Source organism: Artemia franciscana, chromosome 9, assembly GCF_032884065.1.
Source record: "Artemia franciscana chromosome 9, ASM3288406v1, whole genome shotgun sequence".
NCBI classification, from domain to species: domain Eukaryota; kingdom Metazoa; phylum Arthropoda; class Branchiopoda; order Anostraca; family Artemiidae; genus Artemia; species Artemia franciscana.
In genome coordinates this window covers 21,868,453-21,890,460 of record NC_088871.1, presented here as the reverse complement: position 1 = coordinate 21,890,460, position 22,008 = coordinate 21,868,453, and the positions used below count along the sequence as shown (strand labels likewise).

The window sequence follows — 22,008 nt, the reverse complement described above, 5'->3', positions numbered from 1 at the left end:
GACATGAGATAGATCTTATATTTATTGTATTTGACGTGGACAAGAATAAATTAGTTTCCAAAGAAGATGTACGTTTACTGGAGATTGAGTCTGAATCAAAATGAAATCATCAAGCAGAGCAAGAGCACTTGGCAAACTAAGTAAAAAAAAAAAAAAATAGAAACTCCAAGGTGGAAATGGGAAGAACTTCGTCAGTACAAACTTATTTACTCTCAGATTCTCTTCTAGGCTCGTTGAATAGCTTGTGTTTTGAGGCTAAGTTTCTACAGAACACGCTGATACTCCGCGTGAATGGAATTCGTCCGGGATAAGGCAGATCTTATCTGCTGACTACTTGCCTATGGATACGTGATTTGGCATAGCCAAAGCCTCTATAATAAGGGTGGCCTGAACCTCATGAGGAGAGTGGAGCTCACCCCAAGGATTTAAGTGCCTAGGTTTCACCTAGGTGGGATTAAATCCTAGGCCTGGGGTCGGTTAGGCGTGTAGCCCTCCATCTAAAACTAATTGCAATAAATAGCAAAGTAACAGCCTCGGATGACGAGCCTCTTTTTACCCCAAGACTAATTCGCACCTGGTTCAAAAATATACCATCATTTGAATCTCCTCGACCGAGGTGGCCTGAGTATTACCACCTGGAATGTTTTAACGTTGATATGCCCCGGATCAAAGTCACTTTTGGCGATAGAACTTAAACGCTTCCGCTCTCTTATTGACGGAGTAAGAAAAACAATCTAGCTAGGGACGGAGCTGAATTTATAGGTAAGGACATCATCCTCTTTGGTCGGGCCAGCAATATACCACATGGACCGGGGTAGGACTAGCCCTCGAAGACAAGTCTAAGGAACGTCTACTATCATTCAGTCCTATCTCAGACAGGATCGCTTGCACTCGTCTCAGTCATAAGCAAGGCAAAGCACCAGTCCTGATCTGTAATGCTCCAACAAATGATGCTGAGCCTGAAACAAAAGATAATTTATACTTGGACTTGTTATTGGACTAGTTGCTCTGGATCGTTTAAATAACAACGGATTAAGATTCCTAAAACTATGCAGCACTTACAACCTTGTCATCTCCAACGCCCCGTTCATCAGGAAAGACATCCGCAATTGAACTTTGTACGGTAATGATGGCCATTCGAGAAAAATGATTGATTAATCATCATCTGATTCAGCATCATCAATCATCATTAGCAATACTGATCATCATCTAGTAGTCACAAACGTCCCCCTACGTCTCAAAGCTCAGCACTCAGAGCCTAGAGACCCAACGATCGATGTACCGGACGTCTTTAAGCCTAAAGTGCACTCCAGACACACTATAGATATCTCAAATCGTTTTGTCGCATCTTTTCGTTTTGTGAACTCAGAGGAGGCATGACATTTGTTTAAAAGTTATATCTTTGACTCAGCTGCTTCAGTTTCTGGATGAAAGGAGCGTGCGAAAAAGCCATGGATATAGGCAGACATAATCGAAGTCACAGACCAGAGACTTCTAGATTGTTTGGTTACAAACTGACCTACAGGAGACTTAGCAGTCTCCACAAGAGGCTGATTCAGAGAGACAAGCAACTCTTTCTAGTAGGGAAACTGACGATCAGCAGGAAGCTGGCAGGAAAGGTGATTTCGGGAGCCTCTGTACACGGATTTATGTACCTTCGCTTCGACCAGTTTTCTTTGTAGACGGTCATCAACTCAATGACAAAATTTCCCAGTTGAATTGATGGAGCTACCGCTTCTCAATCTCTTAAATGCTGATGTTGTTGTGTAGACTAAAGAGGACTTTACAAGCCTAGCAGTTAGCATACAAGAACCACCATGAGATGAATATGAAACTCCCTTCGTAATATCAGAAATCAAGTCAGTTAAACACAATAAAGCAGCAGGACTATGTGGAAAAAATATCATGGGAGCTTCAGAAGAACGTGGGGCCATCTAAGCTGCTCTGGCTCTAGATGCTTTTTTCTCTAGTGTGGCGCACAGAATAGGTTTCGAAGGACTAACGTGCGGGCATCATACTACCTCTGTGAAAAAGGAAGGGAAGCAAAAGTATATTCTGAAACTATAGGGAGGTTACTCTTCAGTCAGTGCCCGGAAAGATCTTTATGTGTACTCTGCATTTCCACTGTGGGAATTTTCTACGAAAAAAGAGGTGAATCCAGTAGGCCAAGCTTATGCCCAGAGACAAACTATTGAACAGACTTTTACAGTGTGGTATTTGGTGGAAAAAGGCAAAAAGAAAGTAAGGAGAATTTTCTAGGGGGTATTGTCCACATAGAATTTTCTGGGAGGATTTTCAGTAAGGATTGATTTTTCCACAGTATTTTTATTATTAGGGAGGGATGTATTTACGTGGCAGGAATTTTTCATGGAGGAACTTTTCGTTTAGGAGTTTCCACGGAGGGGGAGGTATATTTCCCGTCATTCTTTGAAAAACAATCAAAACTTAATTTGAAAATTCTTTTTTTTCAACTGAAAGCAACGTGCAATAATAAAACTTATAACAAACAGAAATTATTCTATATGTCAGGGGGGCTTCCCCATCGTCAATCCCTCGCTCCTCATGCTAAGGTTTGACTTTTCTTCCCAGTTCTTTCAGATAGACTGCTGAACACAAGGGCAGTTTAATTGGAATAAGAAGTTTTCTTAAAGTACTTAAGAAGTTTAGCGTAAAAAGTGAAGTTTTGAGTAGGGGACAGTCTACCTCGTATACTGAATAATTTCTAATCGGTTTAATTTTTTATACTATTCCTTACTTTAGTTTAAAAAACTTGTCTTTTATCTAATAATATAAAACAAAACAGAATTAGTAATATCACAACTGGAAATGCCTTTTTTTTTTTACTGTTTTTCAAACTCAATGCTCCATTGAGGAATGAATACAGATAAAAAGACTTTATTTGAAATATTGTAAATTTTTGGGGTTTAAAGAGTACCAGTTTTCTAGCTTTGATTTCAGCAAACTTTCTCTCTTTTTGTCTCCAAAGCAAAAGAAAAAATAGTACGTATATACACGCTCAGTGGCTATAAAAAAAAATACACAGGCTTATATTTCTACTAGCAGTGCATCTTATGTGACCAAATTTACCATTAAACTCATCTGCCATAAAATTTTGAACTTAATTTCAATGCAAAAATTTAAGAGTCAGGTTGAATCTCACCATGAATGGTTCAGCAAGAGTCATAAGGCGTTTATATCTTAGGAATCATAAGCACAGATTATGGGGAACAGGCCCTGCCTGATCTTAATTCATGCATAAGATGATTGGAAGAGTTAATTGTCAAAAACGCCTTTTCTTAATCTATTCATTGCTGTCTCTCCTTTCTTTGCAAGACAATCTAAAAAGATTACGCCAGTAAATGTGAATCGCTTGAAATCTAAAATAAATTATGGTTACAGCGATAGCTGCAACCGAGTAAAGTGAGAGAGATTAATTTGTTTTTTTTTAGCTTTATTAGTGATTATATAAAAAAAAGTTTAACATAAAGTAAGCAGCAAAATTAAAAATTGGAATGAATGCAAATTATTCCCTGTAAGAGGAGGGCTGTCCTCTCCTCAATACCTCGCTCTTTCAAAAAGCCAAACTTGAATGTACATGTTGAGGTAGGCTATTGAGGAAGAGGTTACTCCCCCTCCCATACAGAATTATTTCTGATCGTCTCAAGTTTCAGCGATGCTTCTTACTGTCAGTTGAAATTAAAGTCGTTCTTTATCTATTTTCTCATCAGATCAGTTTTCAAACAATTTTAGGAAGTTTGCCTCCCCCTCTATAGAATATTCAGTATGTGCAAAATTTGTACAGGCAAGAGTCACCAAAGAGAAAGTAAGTCAAACAAAACAAATTTCGTATTGGAATTCTAGCAAGTTTCCACTGAAACTTCCCACCCACAGGAAAATTTACCCTGGAAACTTCCCTCTCCACAGAAAATTCTTCCAATTGAAAATGTCACCCCCCCCACAAAAAAATCTTTTTTACTTCCCAATAAAAAATACTATACAATAGCGAAAATTTCATAGCTTTAGTTGTTTTCCCAGGGACTGTGTGTGTATATGTGTGTGGGGAGGGGGGAGGGTTGTAATTCCATCGCAGTAGCCATAGTTACTGGATATTTCAACAATGCTGAACAAAATGGCAATCAGAAAATTTTATCAGATGATTTTTGAGAAAAAGAGCGTGGGAGGGTATTTGGTTGCCTTCAAATCTTTTCGGTCACTAAAAAATAGTACCGTTCGTTTAATTTCCGTTCGAATCAGTTCTCTCCCAACCTTCTATGACCTTTAGTCTGATCGGATCACCCCTGGGGGGAAAAAAGAACAAATAAACACGCATATTTGAGCAGCCTTCTGAAAAAAAAACTGCAAAATTCCAAATGTTTGCAGGTGGGAGCTTGGAACCTCAAAAGAAGGGTTCTCTGATGGGTTGGATCTAATGGCGCGATTTTCACTAAGATTCTTTGACTTTTAGGGGGCGTTTCTACCCTATTTCAAAGATCAGGCAATTTTTTTTCACGCTCCTAGCTTTTGGGTAACAATAAAATTAATGAATTGTACATGTTTGGAATCAGCACAAAAGGCCAATCCTTCCTATGTATCTATTGTTGTCAAAATTCTATATTTTAGAGTTTTGGTTACTATTTGACCAAGCCGCTCCTAATTTACATTTTTGTTCACACAAATTGTTTGATTTTGCCTTATTAATAATAATGCCAACTTATTAATTAATAATTTGTATTACAAATTATACATCAATTAAGACTAGCTACAATGCCAATTGCGGTGGGCTTTAAGCTGTAAGAAAAACTTTTATTCGCCACTTTCACTGGCACTGAGCCACTTAAGCGTTAAATTTAAACTAAACTAAAATGTAGGCAAAACTATGATTATGCTCATTTTGCCCAGGTACAATTAATAATAGTTTTGGTCACCTAATGCTTACCACTTTTATTTCAAAACTGTTTCAACGTGGAGTAATGCCGTAAGTTTGGTTTTATTGTAACTGATTATAAGCCCCACTCTGTCATTAGACAAGTAAGCTGGAATATATTTTCCATTGATTTCTACACGGATTTTTTTTTTGCATTCACTAAAAAACAGTAAAATCGTTGCATCCTTTCATTTTCGTGAATTGGTACCACTAAAAACTCTTAAAATTATTAACAGGAGTACCAACCAAGTATACCTACCTAGCTAGGTAACAGTCGACTGTCGAAGTCACGCCCATTACCCAGCTCTATCGCTCAATACACAAATGAACCCTCAAAGCAAAACGGAAAGGAAAGGTTAGAGATTTCTAAAAATATGCTTGAAGAAAATACTCGGGTATCGAAATTTAGACAATTTCAAACGCTGAATTAGTTGTTCTTTCGTTAAGTTTTTCTTCATATATATATAACGTTGCCTTCATTGTCTTTGACCTTGTTCTGATACCCCAAAGAACGGCTGGATATCCGAAAGGTTTTTTCCTAAACTGAATAGATTAATATCTATTGTCCAGGTATCTTGGCATCTTGGCAGCCATAGTACTGCTTAGAGAAACGGCTCATATTCTCATATAATAAGAGCTCTTGATGTAAATAAATAGCAAATATTTCTTTCCTTTCTTTGGGTACTCAGCTTTTAACATACCACATGAATTTGAGACATGACATGAATTTGACATGATAAATGAATTTGAATGAATTGAATGAATGAATGAATTCGACATGACATGAATTTCAAGACATAAATTTGAGACCAAATAAATACCTTTATACAACATAAGGAAATTGTTTAATACTTACACGGAAGTTATTATATGCACCTAACCCAGACACAAGGTTATCTAGGAAGACAAAATTAGCATCAAAAGCTTGCCAGGATAGCCATTCCCTTTCATTTACCAAAAATCTAGTCTGGGACATAGCTATGGAGTAGTTTAAGTAGCCTTGTTTGGCTAAGTTCAAAGCATCGTCAACAATTTGTGCACGGTTTATCAAAGGTATGACCTCAATGTTCGTTCGTAGACTATCAGCTATCAAAAGCCAGTTGCCATCATCATAGTTTACCCTGTAATAACCTGTAAAAAGATTCAGAAGTTGTAAATTGACAATCTTATTAGAATGTTGTTACTTATAGAAAACATTTAATTTTCTGTTGAAACAGATTAATGTTAAAATTTTCTACCAAATTTAATAGCAATATACTAATGACGATATCAGTTAACTACATACACCAGACATGTCACTTTGTTGGAAGAAAACAGTTAAATGAGAGCTGCATTGCCTTCAATAGTCATTTTGCTGAAGACACTACACCCCCTTCTCATCTAAGGGGAGACTTACAGCGAAACATCACAGAGCTCGCAAACACAGCCGGACTAGTTGGATTGGTAATCAGTTCCTCCCCAAAAAAGTCATGTGAAATTATACTAATTCAATTCAAGGCTGGCCACAAATGGTCGGTTCTGATGAGCTAGAGGAGGCTCCAGAATTTGAGTATCTTGGACGCATCAAAAACTCGGACGGAAGCCTGGAGTGCGAGATCATTACATGCACTGCTGTTCAAGGAAGACTTTTACTAAACTAGGTAAAATCTAGAAGAAATCCATATATTCTCTAAAGCTCAAACTCCGACTCTATGTAAATATTAATGTCCTCTCTGTAGCCTACTAATATATGTCTACGAGAGATAGGCGCTGAAAAGGCAGTTTGAAATATGAATACAGGGTTTCGAAAATAATTGCCTCCGGTGCATTCTGGGTATCCACTGATATTATAGGATTGCAAACACCTTCATACATGAAAAATCAACAACAAAGCAGCCACTGAGAGTTGAGAGAATCCGAAGTGGTAGGTAGCAGTACTGAGGCCAAATGGTTCGTATGGGTGATACCAAGTTCCCTAATGATGTTTAGTGTTGGGATTTAGCCGGAATTAGAAGGTATGGACAGCAAAAAGTGTCACTTGGTAGATACCAAGAGAGGAAGGTTACACTGGCGGGTACTTGTTTTGCTTCACCTTTGGCCAAATACGCTTTCGAGGGCGTGAATAGACACTGTCTTTGCGTTATGCACCAACCAGAGTAGGAGGAACTAAGTCTAATGTTCAAAGAGAAAAAACAGCCTGAAAAAGTTAATTCAGGACTTATTATGACTCTGAACTGACTCAACTACTTTTTTTGGATATACATATGTAGTATCACTACCAATAAAAATTATATCAATGAAAACTTACCCCAAAAGGTAGGGAGGTAAATTATAAGATTTTTTTGCAAAAAGTCATACTTCTTTATTGCTGTAAAATAGTACCCCTTTTATGTATTTTTGAATATATAAGTGGGGTACTTCGAATTGACTGTTTCCTTCTTTGTGTTTGAAGGTGATCAAATATAACGCAAAAGTATGCACGTTTTGAACTAATCTTGTGTGACAGAACTTTATTAGTAATTTAATAATTCTGTGAATATCAATTCTATGTATATTTCGACCCTATGTCCAAGGGCAGTGTTCAGCACAATACGAGAAAGAGAGAGATATATATATATATATATATATATATATATATATATATATATATATATATATATATATATATATATATATATATATATATATATATATATATATATTTATATTTTTTGAGGTGAATACCAAGAATCTATATATATATATATAGTGAAGTTTTAATGAATCTGGTTAAACTTTTTAATAAGTTTTCTATGTATTTTCAATTTCGCAACTTTTTTTTATCAGCAAAAAAATAGGGTTACCCATGGGGACACCTTTATCTGGGCTACTAGCAAATATTTATGTCGAGAACCTTGAAAATTGGGCATTTATTTTTTAAAACACGTCTATTGGGACTGTTATATGGATGACGTAATTTCACTTTGGAATTATGGAGAAGCTGAACTTCGGGGCTTCTTAGATCATCTTAACATTTATGACCAAAATTTGCAGTTCACCTTAGAAGTTGAAATTGAAAATAAACTACCGTTTTTAGATGTGTTAATTATTCGTAATACTGATAAACTGGATTTTACCATCTATCGAAAGCCAGCACAAAACAATACATACCTTCATTTTAATTCAAATCGCCCACCCACCAGTTAAAAGAGCAGTTGTAACTTCTCTCATTGATCGTGCCCTGAAAGTTTGCTCTGATTCGTATATAAATGCAGAAATAAACCTTATAAGAGATATTCTTTTTGGTATAGGATACCCCATTTCTTTTCTCAATTAGATAATTAACCGTAGACAAAAAATAAATTCTTGTAAAATCGAAGAAGATATTTCACAATGTGAGGCTACTGATAAGCACTCAACTATTGTCAACAAAATTAAAAAAAAATATTTGCACAAAAAATAATCTGTATGTAGTTTTTACTAATAATTTTAAAACAGATAATTTCTTAAATTCCGACCCATCAGAATCTAGAGAAACGGCTACAACAGCATAAAAAAGACAGAGACAAGGCATTAATTTCAGATAGTTCAAACAGCTCCTTTAATTCTGCTTTAGGTTGGCATATATTTGATAATCCCTCCAACACGATACTTTTTAAAAAATCTTCATTCATCAGTAATGATTCTGGGATAAAACAGATGGTCCTGGAATCAATCGAAATTAGTCTCAAAATAAACAATAATATTACTTTGAACAGGGGCTTAGGGGAGTACTCACTAAATTCTTTATACTATAATTTAATTAAAAATTATCTAACAAAATATTTTACTAAACCGTTTTATAATAGTATTGAACCAGTTACGAAAAGGCCTTTGAGGCAGGCTGCTAAAAATGCAAGGTTGGTTCTGAGAACCTGCATTTAATCATTTTTTTCTGTTCGTATTGTGCAGAAGACGGACCTTAATATAGGGTCGAAATATTCACAGAATTGATTTCCACTGGCTTGAAAAGATTTTCCCTATTGTTTCTACTTTTGTTTCTCCTATTGTTTCTACTTTTGTTTGTTTGCTATTGAAAGGCAATGTGGTCTTTGTCGCTATTTTTATTCTTATGATGGCTAGTGAAACTTGTTTTAATATCCAAAAATTGAAATCACTACAACCGGATGGATATCATTTTTGTAATGCAATGATCCTGAGCACGGATGATTGACTATCGATATTAATTATTAATTATCAATTATCAACCAAAAATAAAATCAAATGTACTTTCAACATGGATGTTCCTGTTTCTGTAAGGTAAACCCCAGGCTTATTAAATAGTCAAATATTATTAATAAAATAAGAATTGTTTTAAACGTGGATGTTTCAATTTCTGAAAACTATAACCCAAGTTTATTAAATACTCAAAGCTATTAATGAAATCAGTTATATTTAATCGTGTGTTAATATTTATGATAACTAACACTGAAGTTTATAAAATAATCAAATATTATTAATAAAATGAGATGTATTATAAACGTGGATATTCTTGTTTCTGAAAACTAAAACCCATGTTTATTAAATACTCAAATAATATTAATAAAATCGGATGAATGTTTTACTACCCCAAGTGCTACCATCTCGCCACACCCAGGGTAAACGCAAACCAACCTGCCACGGCCCGAATACCAATAGTAAACTTAATATGTTTTTTTTTTACCCAGGTTACATTATGCTAACTGTTTTTTAAGCTGGGTTCGTCTGTGCTCAGTAAGCGTCACCGTACGCTTACTAAAATATAATCTAGGTAAAGACCTTAGGTTTACTGTAATTATCAAGAGTTTCAGAACTGAAAACATCCATTACTAATGCGCATATTATTTTATTAATGATATTTGAGTGTTTAATAAACTTGGATTTTAGTCTTCATAAAAAAGAAATCCAAGTTTAAAATACATCTGATTTTACTTATAATATTTGAGTATTAATAAACTTGAGTTTTAGTGTCAAGAAACAAGGAATATAAAGTTAAAATACATGTGAATTTATCAATAATTTTTAAGTAGTTAATAAACTTGGGCTTTAGTTGTCGGTAATAAAAACATCCATGTTTAAAATTAATCGTATTGTATTAATAATGTTTGAGTATTTGATAAACTTAGGATTTGGTTTTCTGAAATAAGAACATCCACATTTAAAAAAAACGAATTTTATTAATAATTTTCGAGTATTTAATAAACTTGAGTATTCGTTTTCAGAAATATGAAAAAACACATTTAAAATACATCAAAATTAAGAAATCAAAATTCAAAAATATAAAAATCTACCATTAAAATACATCTGATTCTATTAACAATGTTTGAGCAATTAATAAACTTGGGTTTTGTGTTTTAGAAATATGAATATCCATGTTTAAAACCTATATTATTGTATTACTAATATTTGAGATTTTAATAAACTTTGGGTTATAGTTTCCAGAAAAAAGATCATCCAGACTTAAACTAAATATAATTTTATTAATAATTTTTGATTATTTGATAGACTTAGGTTTTAGTTTTCAGAATTAAGATGATCGAAATTGAAAATGTATCTAATGTTATTAATAATTGATTATTTAATAAACTTGTTTTTTTTAGAAGTAAGAACATCCACGTTTAGTATACATCTGATTAGTAAATAATATTTGAGTGTTTAGTAATCTTAGGTTTAGGCTTTTATGAACAAGAATATCCACGGTTAAACTACAACTGATTTTATTAGTAATATTTTTTGGGTTTTGGTTTCAGAATTAAAGGAACAACCCCAGTCAAAATATATTCGACTTTATAAATAATATTTAAGTATTTTCTAAAATAGAGTTTTAGTTTTCAGAAATAAGAACATCCATGTTTAAAAAATGTCTGATTTTATTAATAACATTTGATTATTTAATAATCTCTGGTTTTAGTTTTCAAAAGAAAAATTAAGTTCATAAAATTCTAAGTCCAAGAAAGGAATGAACGCCAAAATAATTCCAAATAAATTCTAGATTAAAAAAAACAAAAGGAAATATTCAATAATCGATAATAAAAAGTCGATAATGAATAACGAATAATCAATAATCAATAATCCATAATAATAAGCTGTAATCAGTAATCAATGATCAATAATCAATATCGATTATCAATAATCTTTATTCAAAAATCAATAATCAATAATTGATTATCATTAGCCGTTAATCAATAATCTATAATCAACACTGATAATCCATAATCAGTGTTCAGGACTATTACATTACAAAAATGATACCTGTTCTCTAATAGTCATTACCATTTTTGGAGATCGAAGCAAGTTTCATCAACCATCAAAAAAATATGCCTGTTCAGCAAGCATCTCAAATTATTGTGTTATGTATATTCTCTGAACAATGCCAAAAAGGTGCTCGGCAACAAATCACTGATTGCGTTTTCTCTATATCCAAATGAGAAATCCATTGCGCAAATAACTTGTTAGGATGTAGTGACACTTAACGTCAGTTGGCTACCATCTCAGAAACAATACATTGGTTACCTTGAATATATTTTTAAGAACATAATATCATCGATGACATGTTGGCGTAGCCTAGTAACGTATCGTTCTTTTACCTTAGGAAATAATGGTCTCACGTTCGATTCCTGCATCAAACATAAATTTCATAAAATCAATGGAAAACTGCTTATAAGCTAGAAAAGTTGGTGGCTCAAATGCTATCTCAATGGACCAGATGAGAGGGCTGCCACAAAACGTATTTTATTGTTTCACTGAGAACTTAAATGACATCGCAATACCAGATAATGCATCCTTTTCGAAATTCTTGGAAACATACCAAGAAGTTCCCTGAAATCGGGATGTGGGCCCACTAATATTCCTTGTATCATTTTACTGACAACATGATTTAGTAATACCAATTAACGCATCATTCATGAAATTCTTGGAAACATGCTAAGAAAATGTCAGAAAACCTGATATGGGCCCACTTGTATTCGATGTATTGTTTCACCGACAATATGAATGATTACGCAATAGCAGATAATGCATCATTCTTGAAACTCACGATATTTTCAGAAATTGGACTGTACATTCTTGGAATGATGCTAAAAAAGGTGTTAGCAACTCCAATAGTACATTAGGGTAGGGCTGACATTAAAGTCACAGAGTTTTCAGAGTCACACCAGTTTTTTACATTTTAAGCATTTTTCTGCTGTGTTTCACTTTCGTTAATTAAAATAGATTTCAAACTATATTGTTTAATTGTCGTTGCGTACCCAATGAACGTAAAAGTTACCTTTCTGCCCAACATTTAGGATCAAGAATTTGTCCGTGCTTAGATTGTCAATCACAAGTGGATCATTTGAATCTTGCATCCAAACCATTAGTTCTGACTGATCATTGAAATCTTGAGTATAAGTAATGGGTATCCACCAAAAATATTCTTCATATTCTCTTGGGTACTGTTCTCTTACATAACGACGCTGCAAAGAAGAAGGCCAAATAAAAGTTATTCCCAGGGATAAAAATTAAAATAATTCAAAGCGAGGATGCAAAAATCCTTATCAACATTTAAATTCTTATTAGAGAGGATTAAAACAGTTTAAATGTCAGTTCACTATCCACGGATTATTTAACATACAATACCACAGCAGTACAAACCAGAGGTCGTCGGAAACATTCGTACCTAGTTTCTTGTCATGAATACCCAATGTAGGGATTCATAAAAAAGTGAGTTAAGAGAACTGTGGGTTTCAGCAAGGGGTCTTTGGGGTATCTTCAACACTGATTTCTTACCGATTCCTTACAATACCCAAGCTGAGTCTTCTTGATATAGATAATTCTGCTTTTCTCTGTGGATATTCAAAGGAGAAAATCAGTCACAAGCTGGTAAGCCACTTGATGGAACGTTCACTCTTTAACAGTTTTAATTTTGGTTACCTTGGCAAAAAACACAGAAAAATTAAAACTACCGTGATGCAAGGAATTGCAGTAGCTAAAAAAAAAACATTCATGCTGAGTTTTTGCTAAGAATCCTGTGTTAAAACCTCCTCAGGAAATCATCTTGGTTTTTGTTTTCACCTGTTTTCTTAAAGAAAAATTCGTAATTGTGTTGTCTCTTCTCATGCTCGAAGGGAACACCATGCTGTCAATGACCTAAAAAGTGAGAGACCAAGGGTGCGTTTAGAGCCCGAGCTGAAGTAACTTACTATTGTTAAGTCAACCGGGGTTTTGACTGTAGTTCTGACAAGGTTAAAACGTCAAAATTAGCTTCTTTATCAGTGTCACAAAATGTCAAAAAATTAAGAACTGTCACTTGTCTAAGCTATCTTAATATAGGCTAGTCAGACTGCTTTTGCATCCTGATTTCTGGATCAATAATCACTTTGATATTTAACAATGATTTTGAATAAAAAAAATATTTTCCAGAGATTTTTTTTTGTCACTTGCCATTACCTCTGATTTAAGACCATTTTTGTCAAAATCTCCAAAATCTATATGTGAAATCCACTGATAGGACTTACAACAAGTCTACCAAAGTCCAAGGGTAAAATGGTTACAGCAGCTTTGATTGCGAGCGTAAAACAAATGAGGTTGACAATAATTCAAGTATTATCAGCACATTTCAGTGCAAGTTTAGGGTCCAAAAGCACTTCCGGTCATGCGAGTACGATTATAAAATTTTGAAATAGTTAGAGATGGTAATGACCGGCCATAGACATATGCTGAAACAGTCGTTAAGTTGGTTAGTCAACCACTTAAAAGTTTTGTAATGTATAATATCTTGTTTTTAGTTCTTAAGATAAACTCCTGGTTATGCTCAGAAATAAATTTCTTAAAAAGGCTGTAACGAACTAGAAAATTCCAGAGTACACTTACGTTATTATCACTAGTATATGTTTGCAGCAGACATGGCTAAATGGTATTTGATAATATTGGTATATTTTCGAGCACTGAATTCTTTATTGTTGATTTTTTCAGCACAAAATCTACCATAAATTAGTTACCAATCCTATTTTTTGTACATTTTTCGTACAAAAATAAACAAAAATACAAAATTCGATCGAAGTATTTACACTTTTGTTGAAAAATAGTTATCAAAAGCCTGCTAAAAGCAACAAGCCTTAGAGGCTCATCAGTTCTGGTTTCATACAAAAATCAATCCTAATTGCTCAAATAAAGTCCATGACTATGGATTGGCTTACAAACCTTTTGTTTCCTTTTGATTTTTTTATAACCCTTTAAAAAATTGTGCTATTTCCCTTCCACATACATCTTTTCAATTTAACTTATTATTTCTTATGAATTTTCATGTAATTTGTTTTTAAGGTAATTTTCTCTATTATGCGCCAGCCCCCGTACGTTAACTTCCTCATAATACACTCCCCCTCAGAAATAATTTCGTACGTGCCCGACTGCGCTTATTTTGCCAGTTCTTGCGTGCAACTGAACCCAAAATACAGAACAGATAAATAGAGCTATTTCAAGGATTCAATGAAAAATATTCCATGCCAGAGACTAGCATATTCATAATTTGACAGGTGAGTTATTCAATAAGTAGAATAATCTGGACGAATTTTAAAAAGACCAAATTCTGAAGAGGACGACAGCCCAATTCAGAGCAACAATCAAACCTCTTAATGTTTTTTTCGGAATTTTGACTTGTGATTTGTAGTATTTTCATTACAGCCCAAACACCCATACCATCATGAAGTTTCAGGAAACTTAAAACTAAGGCAAAGGGGTACCATGTGCAATATAAATAGCGGTGAAGACCACACTGCCTTTCCATATCAAACAAACACAACTCAGAAACCAATAGGGAAAATTTTCCAAGACAGTTGTATTGAATTCAGTGAATATTTTGGCCCTATATCCAAGGGCCGTCTTCAACACAACACCAGAATTTATACATATATATATATATATATATATATATATATATATATATATATATATATATATATATATATATATATATATATATATATATATATATATATATATATATATATATATATATATATATGCATATATATATATATATATATATATATATATATATATATATATATATATATATATATATATATATATATATACATATATATATATATATATATATAATATATATATATATATATATATATATATATATATATATATATATATATATATATATATAAACGTACATTAAGTTGTGAAAATTAAAACAAAAAATGCTTTAAAAAAAAACTTTAACCTACCAATTGCAGAACACAAAAATGTATAAAAAAGAAGGAGGGAGCCTAGCCATTTCAGCTTGAATAGTTTGTCTTAAAATATACTACATGAAATCAGGCTATTTGCAAAAGCGTATGTAAATTATCTTAGGAATTAAGGGAATTAATTTGAGACTTTCAGGGGTCCTACTACTGCTTTACTATTATGAATACAACTGCAACTACTTGCGACTGCAATTGCGAATCGTTGTGACTGCGAATATGACTTGTTTGATACTGCAACTTCTCCCTACTACGACTGCTTCCAGGAACATTTGAGGCGGATTTTGAACAAAATCGTAACACGCTACGTTAATGATGGTTATCAAAAAAGCGTTTCAGCGATACCTCAGGAACAGCAGAAAGTATCAAGTAAAAATTTTCAAGACAAGCTGAGGGGGATGTTCGAAAGTTATCAGAGAGCAACCATCTCCTCCGTCCAAAATCGAACTTTTTAGATATCCACTACTCTTTCCCCCCCCCCATAAACCGAAGAAAATTTTGAAAAAGCCATTTTGTTCAAAATAGTAAAAAAATCTAATAAATATTGGATTACTTGGTGACTGTGACGGTGACAAGCATTGGTTACTGTGACTGCAATTACAAGTGACCAAAAAAACCCTCCACCTGTGACAGCTTTTGACTTCAACTACAATTGTTTGCAGCAGCAAATAATTTAATCTGTGACTACTGTCGACTGCGACTGCCGCTGTTTACGACCGTGACAAATTTTGTTGTTGCTTACTTTAAAAAAAAAAATAAGGAAACTGATCAGAATTAAAGCACACTATACGAATGCTGGTTTTCAAAACGGTGTATCAGGAATTTCCCAGGAGCGGCTTAGGGTATTAGGCAGAAACATTCTAGGTATGTTGACAGGGATGTTCGAAAGTGATGGAGGTAAAACCCAAACTCTTGTTTTTAGTGATTTATGTTCGTTTCAAGCTTAATTTGCATATTCAATTTAAGTGTCACTCGTTTTAAGATTTATTTATTCATTTAAATTAGTACCCATAGTATATTTGTTTTCTATGATCGCTCATTTAATTTCTGTTCGTTTTTTATTTAATTTGTTCTTTGATAATAATTTAATGTAATTTATTCATTTATATTAGTACCTATTTTATGGTTTTTGCTCTGATTGTTTATTTAATTTCTTTTCGTTTTGGATTTCATCCATTCTTTAATAGTGATTTCTTGTCCTTCCTAAATTGAATTTTAATAGGTATTTGTATATGCTGGTCTGAATTTTAATATTGCCTTTACCTTTCTCTGAAAAACTTCTTTTATGGAAAGTTTTCATAAATTACTTTAGTTTGTTTTTTATTCAAAAAAGTTTGAAGTTCTTAGAAAATGCCTAATTTCAAAATCAATTTTTTTCTTCATCAAACTTTCATCGAAGCATCAAAATTAGTATCAAAGTACGAAAGTATCAAAGTAAATAAAATATTTAAGTAAACAAGGTATCAAGCTAAACAAAGTATCGAAGTAACAATAAGCAAGTTCCGTAGCTCAGAACCATTACTCCGGGGCCGGCGGGAGGGGATTAGACTCGTAAACATATTTATTTGGCCTTTTAACTATTTTGAACAAAACAGCTGTCTCAAAATGTTTACCGGGTGCCCTTTGGGAAAGTGGGGCATGGACCAATTGCTTATTGATCACTTTTGACTCTTTAAAAAGAACTAAAAGTTTCAATTTCCGATCAAATGATCCCCCTCCAAAGTTAATAAGACCACCCCTTCCAAAAAAACTTAGGGCAGCTAACATAAGTTGCAGTCCTTCCCTGGGGGCTATGAAGGATTTCTCAATCCCTAGGCTATAGCAATTTGAATTTACCATTTTGAAACAAATCGTTTTTACAAAATTTTTATGAGATGCATTTTGGGAAAAGGCACAAGGGGGGCACATACTTTTTGATCATTTTCGCTTCTTAAGAAGGGCACAATAAATTTCGATTTACGATCGATTGAACTTCCTCTAAACATTGCACGACCACGCCTTCTATCAAAGCTTTATAAGTTAACGATGGGATGTTAGTATAACTTACACCCCTTTCCCCAGGCTGGGGTGGGGGCTAAAACCCGTAACCATATCTATTTGACATTTGGACGATTTGAACAAAAATAGCAAAGTAAAATCTCATCGAAAATATTTAGAAAAAAGGCTTGGGGAGAGGGGAATCGCCTACCGTCTGATTACTCCGACTTTAAAAAATTGAGCTAGAAGTTTCAATTTAAATCGAATGAGTCTTTTCCAAAGTCTATATGATTACCCCTTCGATCTCATATATGAACAATTTACAGCTTGCATATCTTACATCCTCCCTGCCTCCAGGCCCTGGGGGGTTGTTTCAACCCATGAGTTTTTTTGTATGATATTAACCATTTTCCACAAAATGGCTGTCTAAAAGTTTTTATTGGATGTATTAGGAAAAAAGGGGCGTGGGGGACTAGTTGCCCCCTGGTCTCTTTTGAATCCTAAAAACCGAACTAGAACTTTCAATTTACAATGAAATGTGCCCTCTCTGAAGTTTATATGAGCATCCACTCTATATGAGCCATATATGCCCCAGGGCATAATTTACAACGCCTGCCCCCGGGCCCTGGGGAGTTTTTGTCAGCCTTGGAGTTTTATTATCTGATATTTAAAAATTTTCAGCAAAATGGCTTTCCCAAAATCTTTATCAGATCTGTTTGGGGGAAAAAGGGCATGGGGAGGCGAACTGCCCTCTGATCTCTTTTGACACTTAAAAAGTAAACCCGGAGAATTTGCTATATGATCTTTGATTTATTTTAAAAAAATAGCTATCTCCAAATTTCCATCAAATGTATTTGAGGAAATCAGTTGTAAGGGGAGGGGGGCTAGTTGCCCTATGATCTGTTTTGACTCTTTAAATACTGAACTATAACTTCAATTTCCAGGCAAATTATCCCTCTCTGAAGTTTAAGTGATCATCACTTCTATAACAACCATGTATACCCCCAGGAAATAACTTAAAACGTCTGCCCCGGGCCTTGGGGGCTTTTGTCGACCCGGAGCTTGCTTTTATTCTTTGATGTTTGCACTATTTTTACCAGAATGAGCATCTCAAAATTTTTTACTGGATTGGTATGGGGGACAATGGTGTGATGGGGGGGGGGCTAGTTACCTTCTTATTGGGGGCTTTTGTCGACCCGGAGCTTGCTTTTATTCTTTGATGTTTGAACTATTTTTACCAGAATGAGCATCTCAACTTTTTTTACTGGATTGGTATGGGGGACAATGGTGTGATGGGGGGGGGGGCTAGTTACCTTCTTATTTCTTTTGACTCTTAAAAAGTAGACTAGAACTTTCAAATCCTAATCAAAAGAGCCCTTTCTGAATTTTTGATAAGCATCTCTTCCGTAAGAGCCATATATGCCCCCATGGCATAACTTACAACGCCTGCTCCCGGGCCTTGGAGGGCTGTGTCGACCCTGGAGTTTTTGTTATATGATTTTTGAACTATTTTTAACAAAATAGCTACCTCAAGATTTTATCGGATGTATTTGGGGAAGAAAGGGCGCGGAGGGAAGCTAGTTTCACTCAGATCACTTCGACTCTTAAAAAGGGCACTAGAACTTCTGATTTTCCATTGAATGAGTCCCCTATGAAATTTATACGACGACTCCTTCCATGTGGAGCGCCTCTGGAAAAAAAATAATAAACAAATTATATAGTATAATTTACTATAAGCAACACTATAGCGTTGCCTGTGATTCTTAACACTGACAAAAAAATGCTGTTAAATCAAATCTTGAATTTCTGATATTTTCAAGAATTATTATTGTTATATAATGATAATTTATTAATTCTTTCCACTTACCTTGATTATTATTAAATAAAGAATAAACTAGCTTTTTTTTAACTGAAAGTAAGGAGCAACATTAAAACTTAAAACGAACTGAAATTACTCCGTGTATGAAAGGGGCTGTTCCCTTCTCAACGCCCCGCTTTTTACTCTAAAGTATTTTTCTGTTTAATAAAGTAGAATTGAGAGAAAGAGTCAGACTTTAGCGTAAAGAGCGGGGCGTTGAGAAGGGAACAGCCCCTTTCATACACGGAGTAATTTCTGTTCGTTTTAAGTTTTAATGTCGCTCCTTACTTTCGGTTAAAATAAACTAGTTTTTTTATTTAATTTCTGAACGTTTTTGAAATAATGCATGTTTGATTTTGGCTCTCCGCACATAAGTTATTAAAATGAAATTTGCATATTAATTCTTTTTTTGGCTAAATGGCTTGCTCTTAGTTTTGATCAGACGATTTTGTGAAAAAAGGGTTGGGGGAGGAGGCATATTTGCCCTCCAATTTTTCGGTTTCTTGAAAAGGCAACTAGAACTTTTAGTTTTTAACGAACGTTTTTATTAGTAAAAAATATAAGTAACTTAAGAAATAACTTACGTAACAAACTTTTCTATTTTTATATTCTTATTATGTATATGAGGGGGTTTGTCCCCTCATTAATACCTCCACTCTTTATGCTAAAGCTTAAATTTTGTCCCAACTCTTTCAAAATGACCCCTGAATCAGAAAGAACATACAATAAATAGTTGAAATTACCAAAAATACTTTAGCGTAAAGAGCGAGATATTTAGGAGAAGATGAACCCCTCATATGTGTAATAATCTCTGTTAGGTTTAAGTTTTAATGCTGCTCCTTAATTTCAGTTGAAAAAACTTTTTCATATTTATTTTTTCATTGTTTTTATTATAATAATGCTATAAAATCATGCAACCCCTTCATTGAATTTCTCTCCCCCCATCACATATTCCTCAAAAGAAAGATCATCCCACATAGCCCTCTCCCCTCACCCCCCCCCCCCCAAACCAAAATAATCCCCCTGAAAAACGTCTGTACACTTCCCAATAACCATTACTGTATGTAAACAGTGGTCAAAGTTTGTTACCAGCAGCCCCTCCCCCGGAGACTCTGGGGAAGTAAGTCATCCCAAAGACGTAGTTACTATGGTTTTCGACTATGCTGAACAAAATGGCTATCTCAAATTTGGATCCGTTGACTTTGGGTAATAAATGAGCGTGGGAGGGGGCCTAGGTGTCCTCCAATTTTTTTGGTCACTTAAAAAGGGCACTGGAACTTTTCATTTCCGTTAGAATGAGCCCTCTTGCGACATTCTAGGACCACTCAGTTGATACGATGACCCCTGGAAAAAAAAACAAACAAACAAACAAACAAATAAACACGCACCCATGATCGGTCTTCTGGCAAAAAATACGAAGTTCCACATTCCTATAGAACCGATCTTGAAACCTATACAATAGGGTTCTCTGATACGCTGAATGTGACGGTGCGATTTTTGTTAAGATTCAATGACTTTTAGGGGGTTTTCCCCCCTATTTTCCAAAATAAGGCAAATTTTCTCAGGCTCTTAACTTTTGATGACAAAGACTAAATTTGATGAAACTTATATATTTAAAATCAGCATAAGAATCTGATTCTTTTGATGTATCTTTTAGTATCAAATTCCAAGTTTCGTTTACTATTGAGCCGGGTCGCTCCTAACTACAGTTCGTTACCACGAACTGTTTGATAGTAAGCTTTTTTTTTTTTTCGTTGATATCTTCAAAAACTAAAAGGCACTCTACAATATCTATGTAGTTTTCTATAAAATGCTAATGGCTAAGTAGGCTTTAGAACTTTAATGGTTAGGATAGGTGGTTGCAGTAGCCAAACTACTGTTTTTAGTAATTTTTGACTGGTTTGATTTGGACTTGAGTATTCACTATGATATTTTCGTTTTAGGTTTTTTTTTATCCATTTATATCAATATAAGTTAATCTTATGTTCGATTGGAATATTGATTTTAATTTCTTGTTGTCTTGGGTTTTATTTATTCTTTGATAGCAATTTCTGATTGCTTTAAGTTGAATTATTATAGGATTTTACTGCTATTCGGCCTAAGTTTAACATGGCTCTTTATTTTCCTTTGCAAAACTTCTGCTACAGAAAGTTTTTTTTTTTAATATATACCGGAGGAAAACTAAAGTCTACATGTTTGGATACTGATTATTTGTCTCACACTGTGTTTTTATGTTATTTTTTTAACCAGACTAAACAGGATTAGCCCTTAATTCATACAGCTGTATTTTCACGTTTTGTGCTGCAAATGGTAAATAGGAAATTTTTAAACACATTTAGGGATTTGAATAAATCAGAGCAGGAGCTAAAATGTCTGTTAGGTAGCTGCTTTATAATATGCTGCAGTACCTACCTGGGTCAAATGAGCTTTACCATCCTGAGTTCTTTCAACAGTAACGAGGGGATAATTCTTCTGATATATCCACGTGTTCATAACAGCTTCAAGCCCTCCATCCGGAAAAACAATATTATTCTCTTCCGCAGCTTCTTGTAAGTAGAAAATTAAATCAGAGATCATTACATTTTGATATTGTCTGAAAGAATAAATAGGTTAAAGTTCTATATGTGTCACACTGCTTTTTTCATGAACAATTTTTCTCGTTTCTCATAGATTTTACTATCCCTTATTTACACGAAATAGACTTTCTCTTCTTTTGTCTTTACTTTTGTCTTAAATTAGACTGATGAGCAACTATGAATAAGGTCAATATTGAATACAAAAAAAAACATTATTTGACCAGGAAGTCATATTGTGGCGCCCCTTCAGTAATAACAAAAACGATGTTAACACGCCTCACTGACAAATCTAGCCAAAAAATATGTGAAAAATATGAAGGGTCCTTGGGAGACCTTGATATTTGAGGATGGGAAATTCTCGAACCGATATAAAAGCCTCTTCCTAGGAACAGAATATTCCTCGGTTCATATTATTTATTTATTTATTTATTTTCTTTGTTTCCCTCAAAAGGTGAGGAGTAG

At 34.1% G+C, this 22,008-nt stretch overlaps 1 protein-coding gene and 1 long non-coding RNA gene across 2 annotated transcripts in view; one reads left to right on the top strand and one right to left on the bottom strand.

The window, feature by feature from the left end:
* Positions 1-22,008, bottom strand: part of LOC136031146 (aminopeptidase N-like) — a 91,809-nt gene that overhangs the window by 22,645 nt on the left and 47,156 nt on the right. Inside the window, exons 10-12 of the mRNA XM_065710468.1 lie at positions 21,383-21,563; positions 12,168-12,354; positions 5,781-6,055 (exon numbers count right to left, since the gene is read on the bottom strand). Coding sequence (XP_065566540.1) covers positions 5,781-6,055; positions 12,168-12,354; positions 21,383-21,563 — 643 coding nt within the window. The remainder of the gene's footprint in view (positions 1-5,780; positions 6,056-12,167; positions 12,355-21,382; positions 21,564-22,008) is intronic.
* LOC136031147 (uncharacterized) overlaps positions 1-22,008 on the top strand; it is a 113,637-nt gene that overhangs the window by 77,555 nt on the left and 14,074 nt on the right. The window lies entirely within an intron of this gene.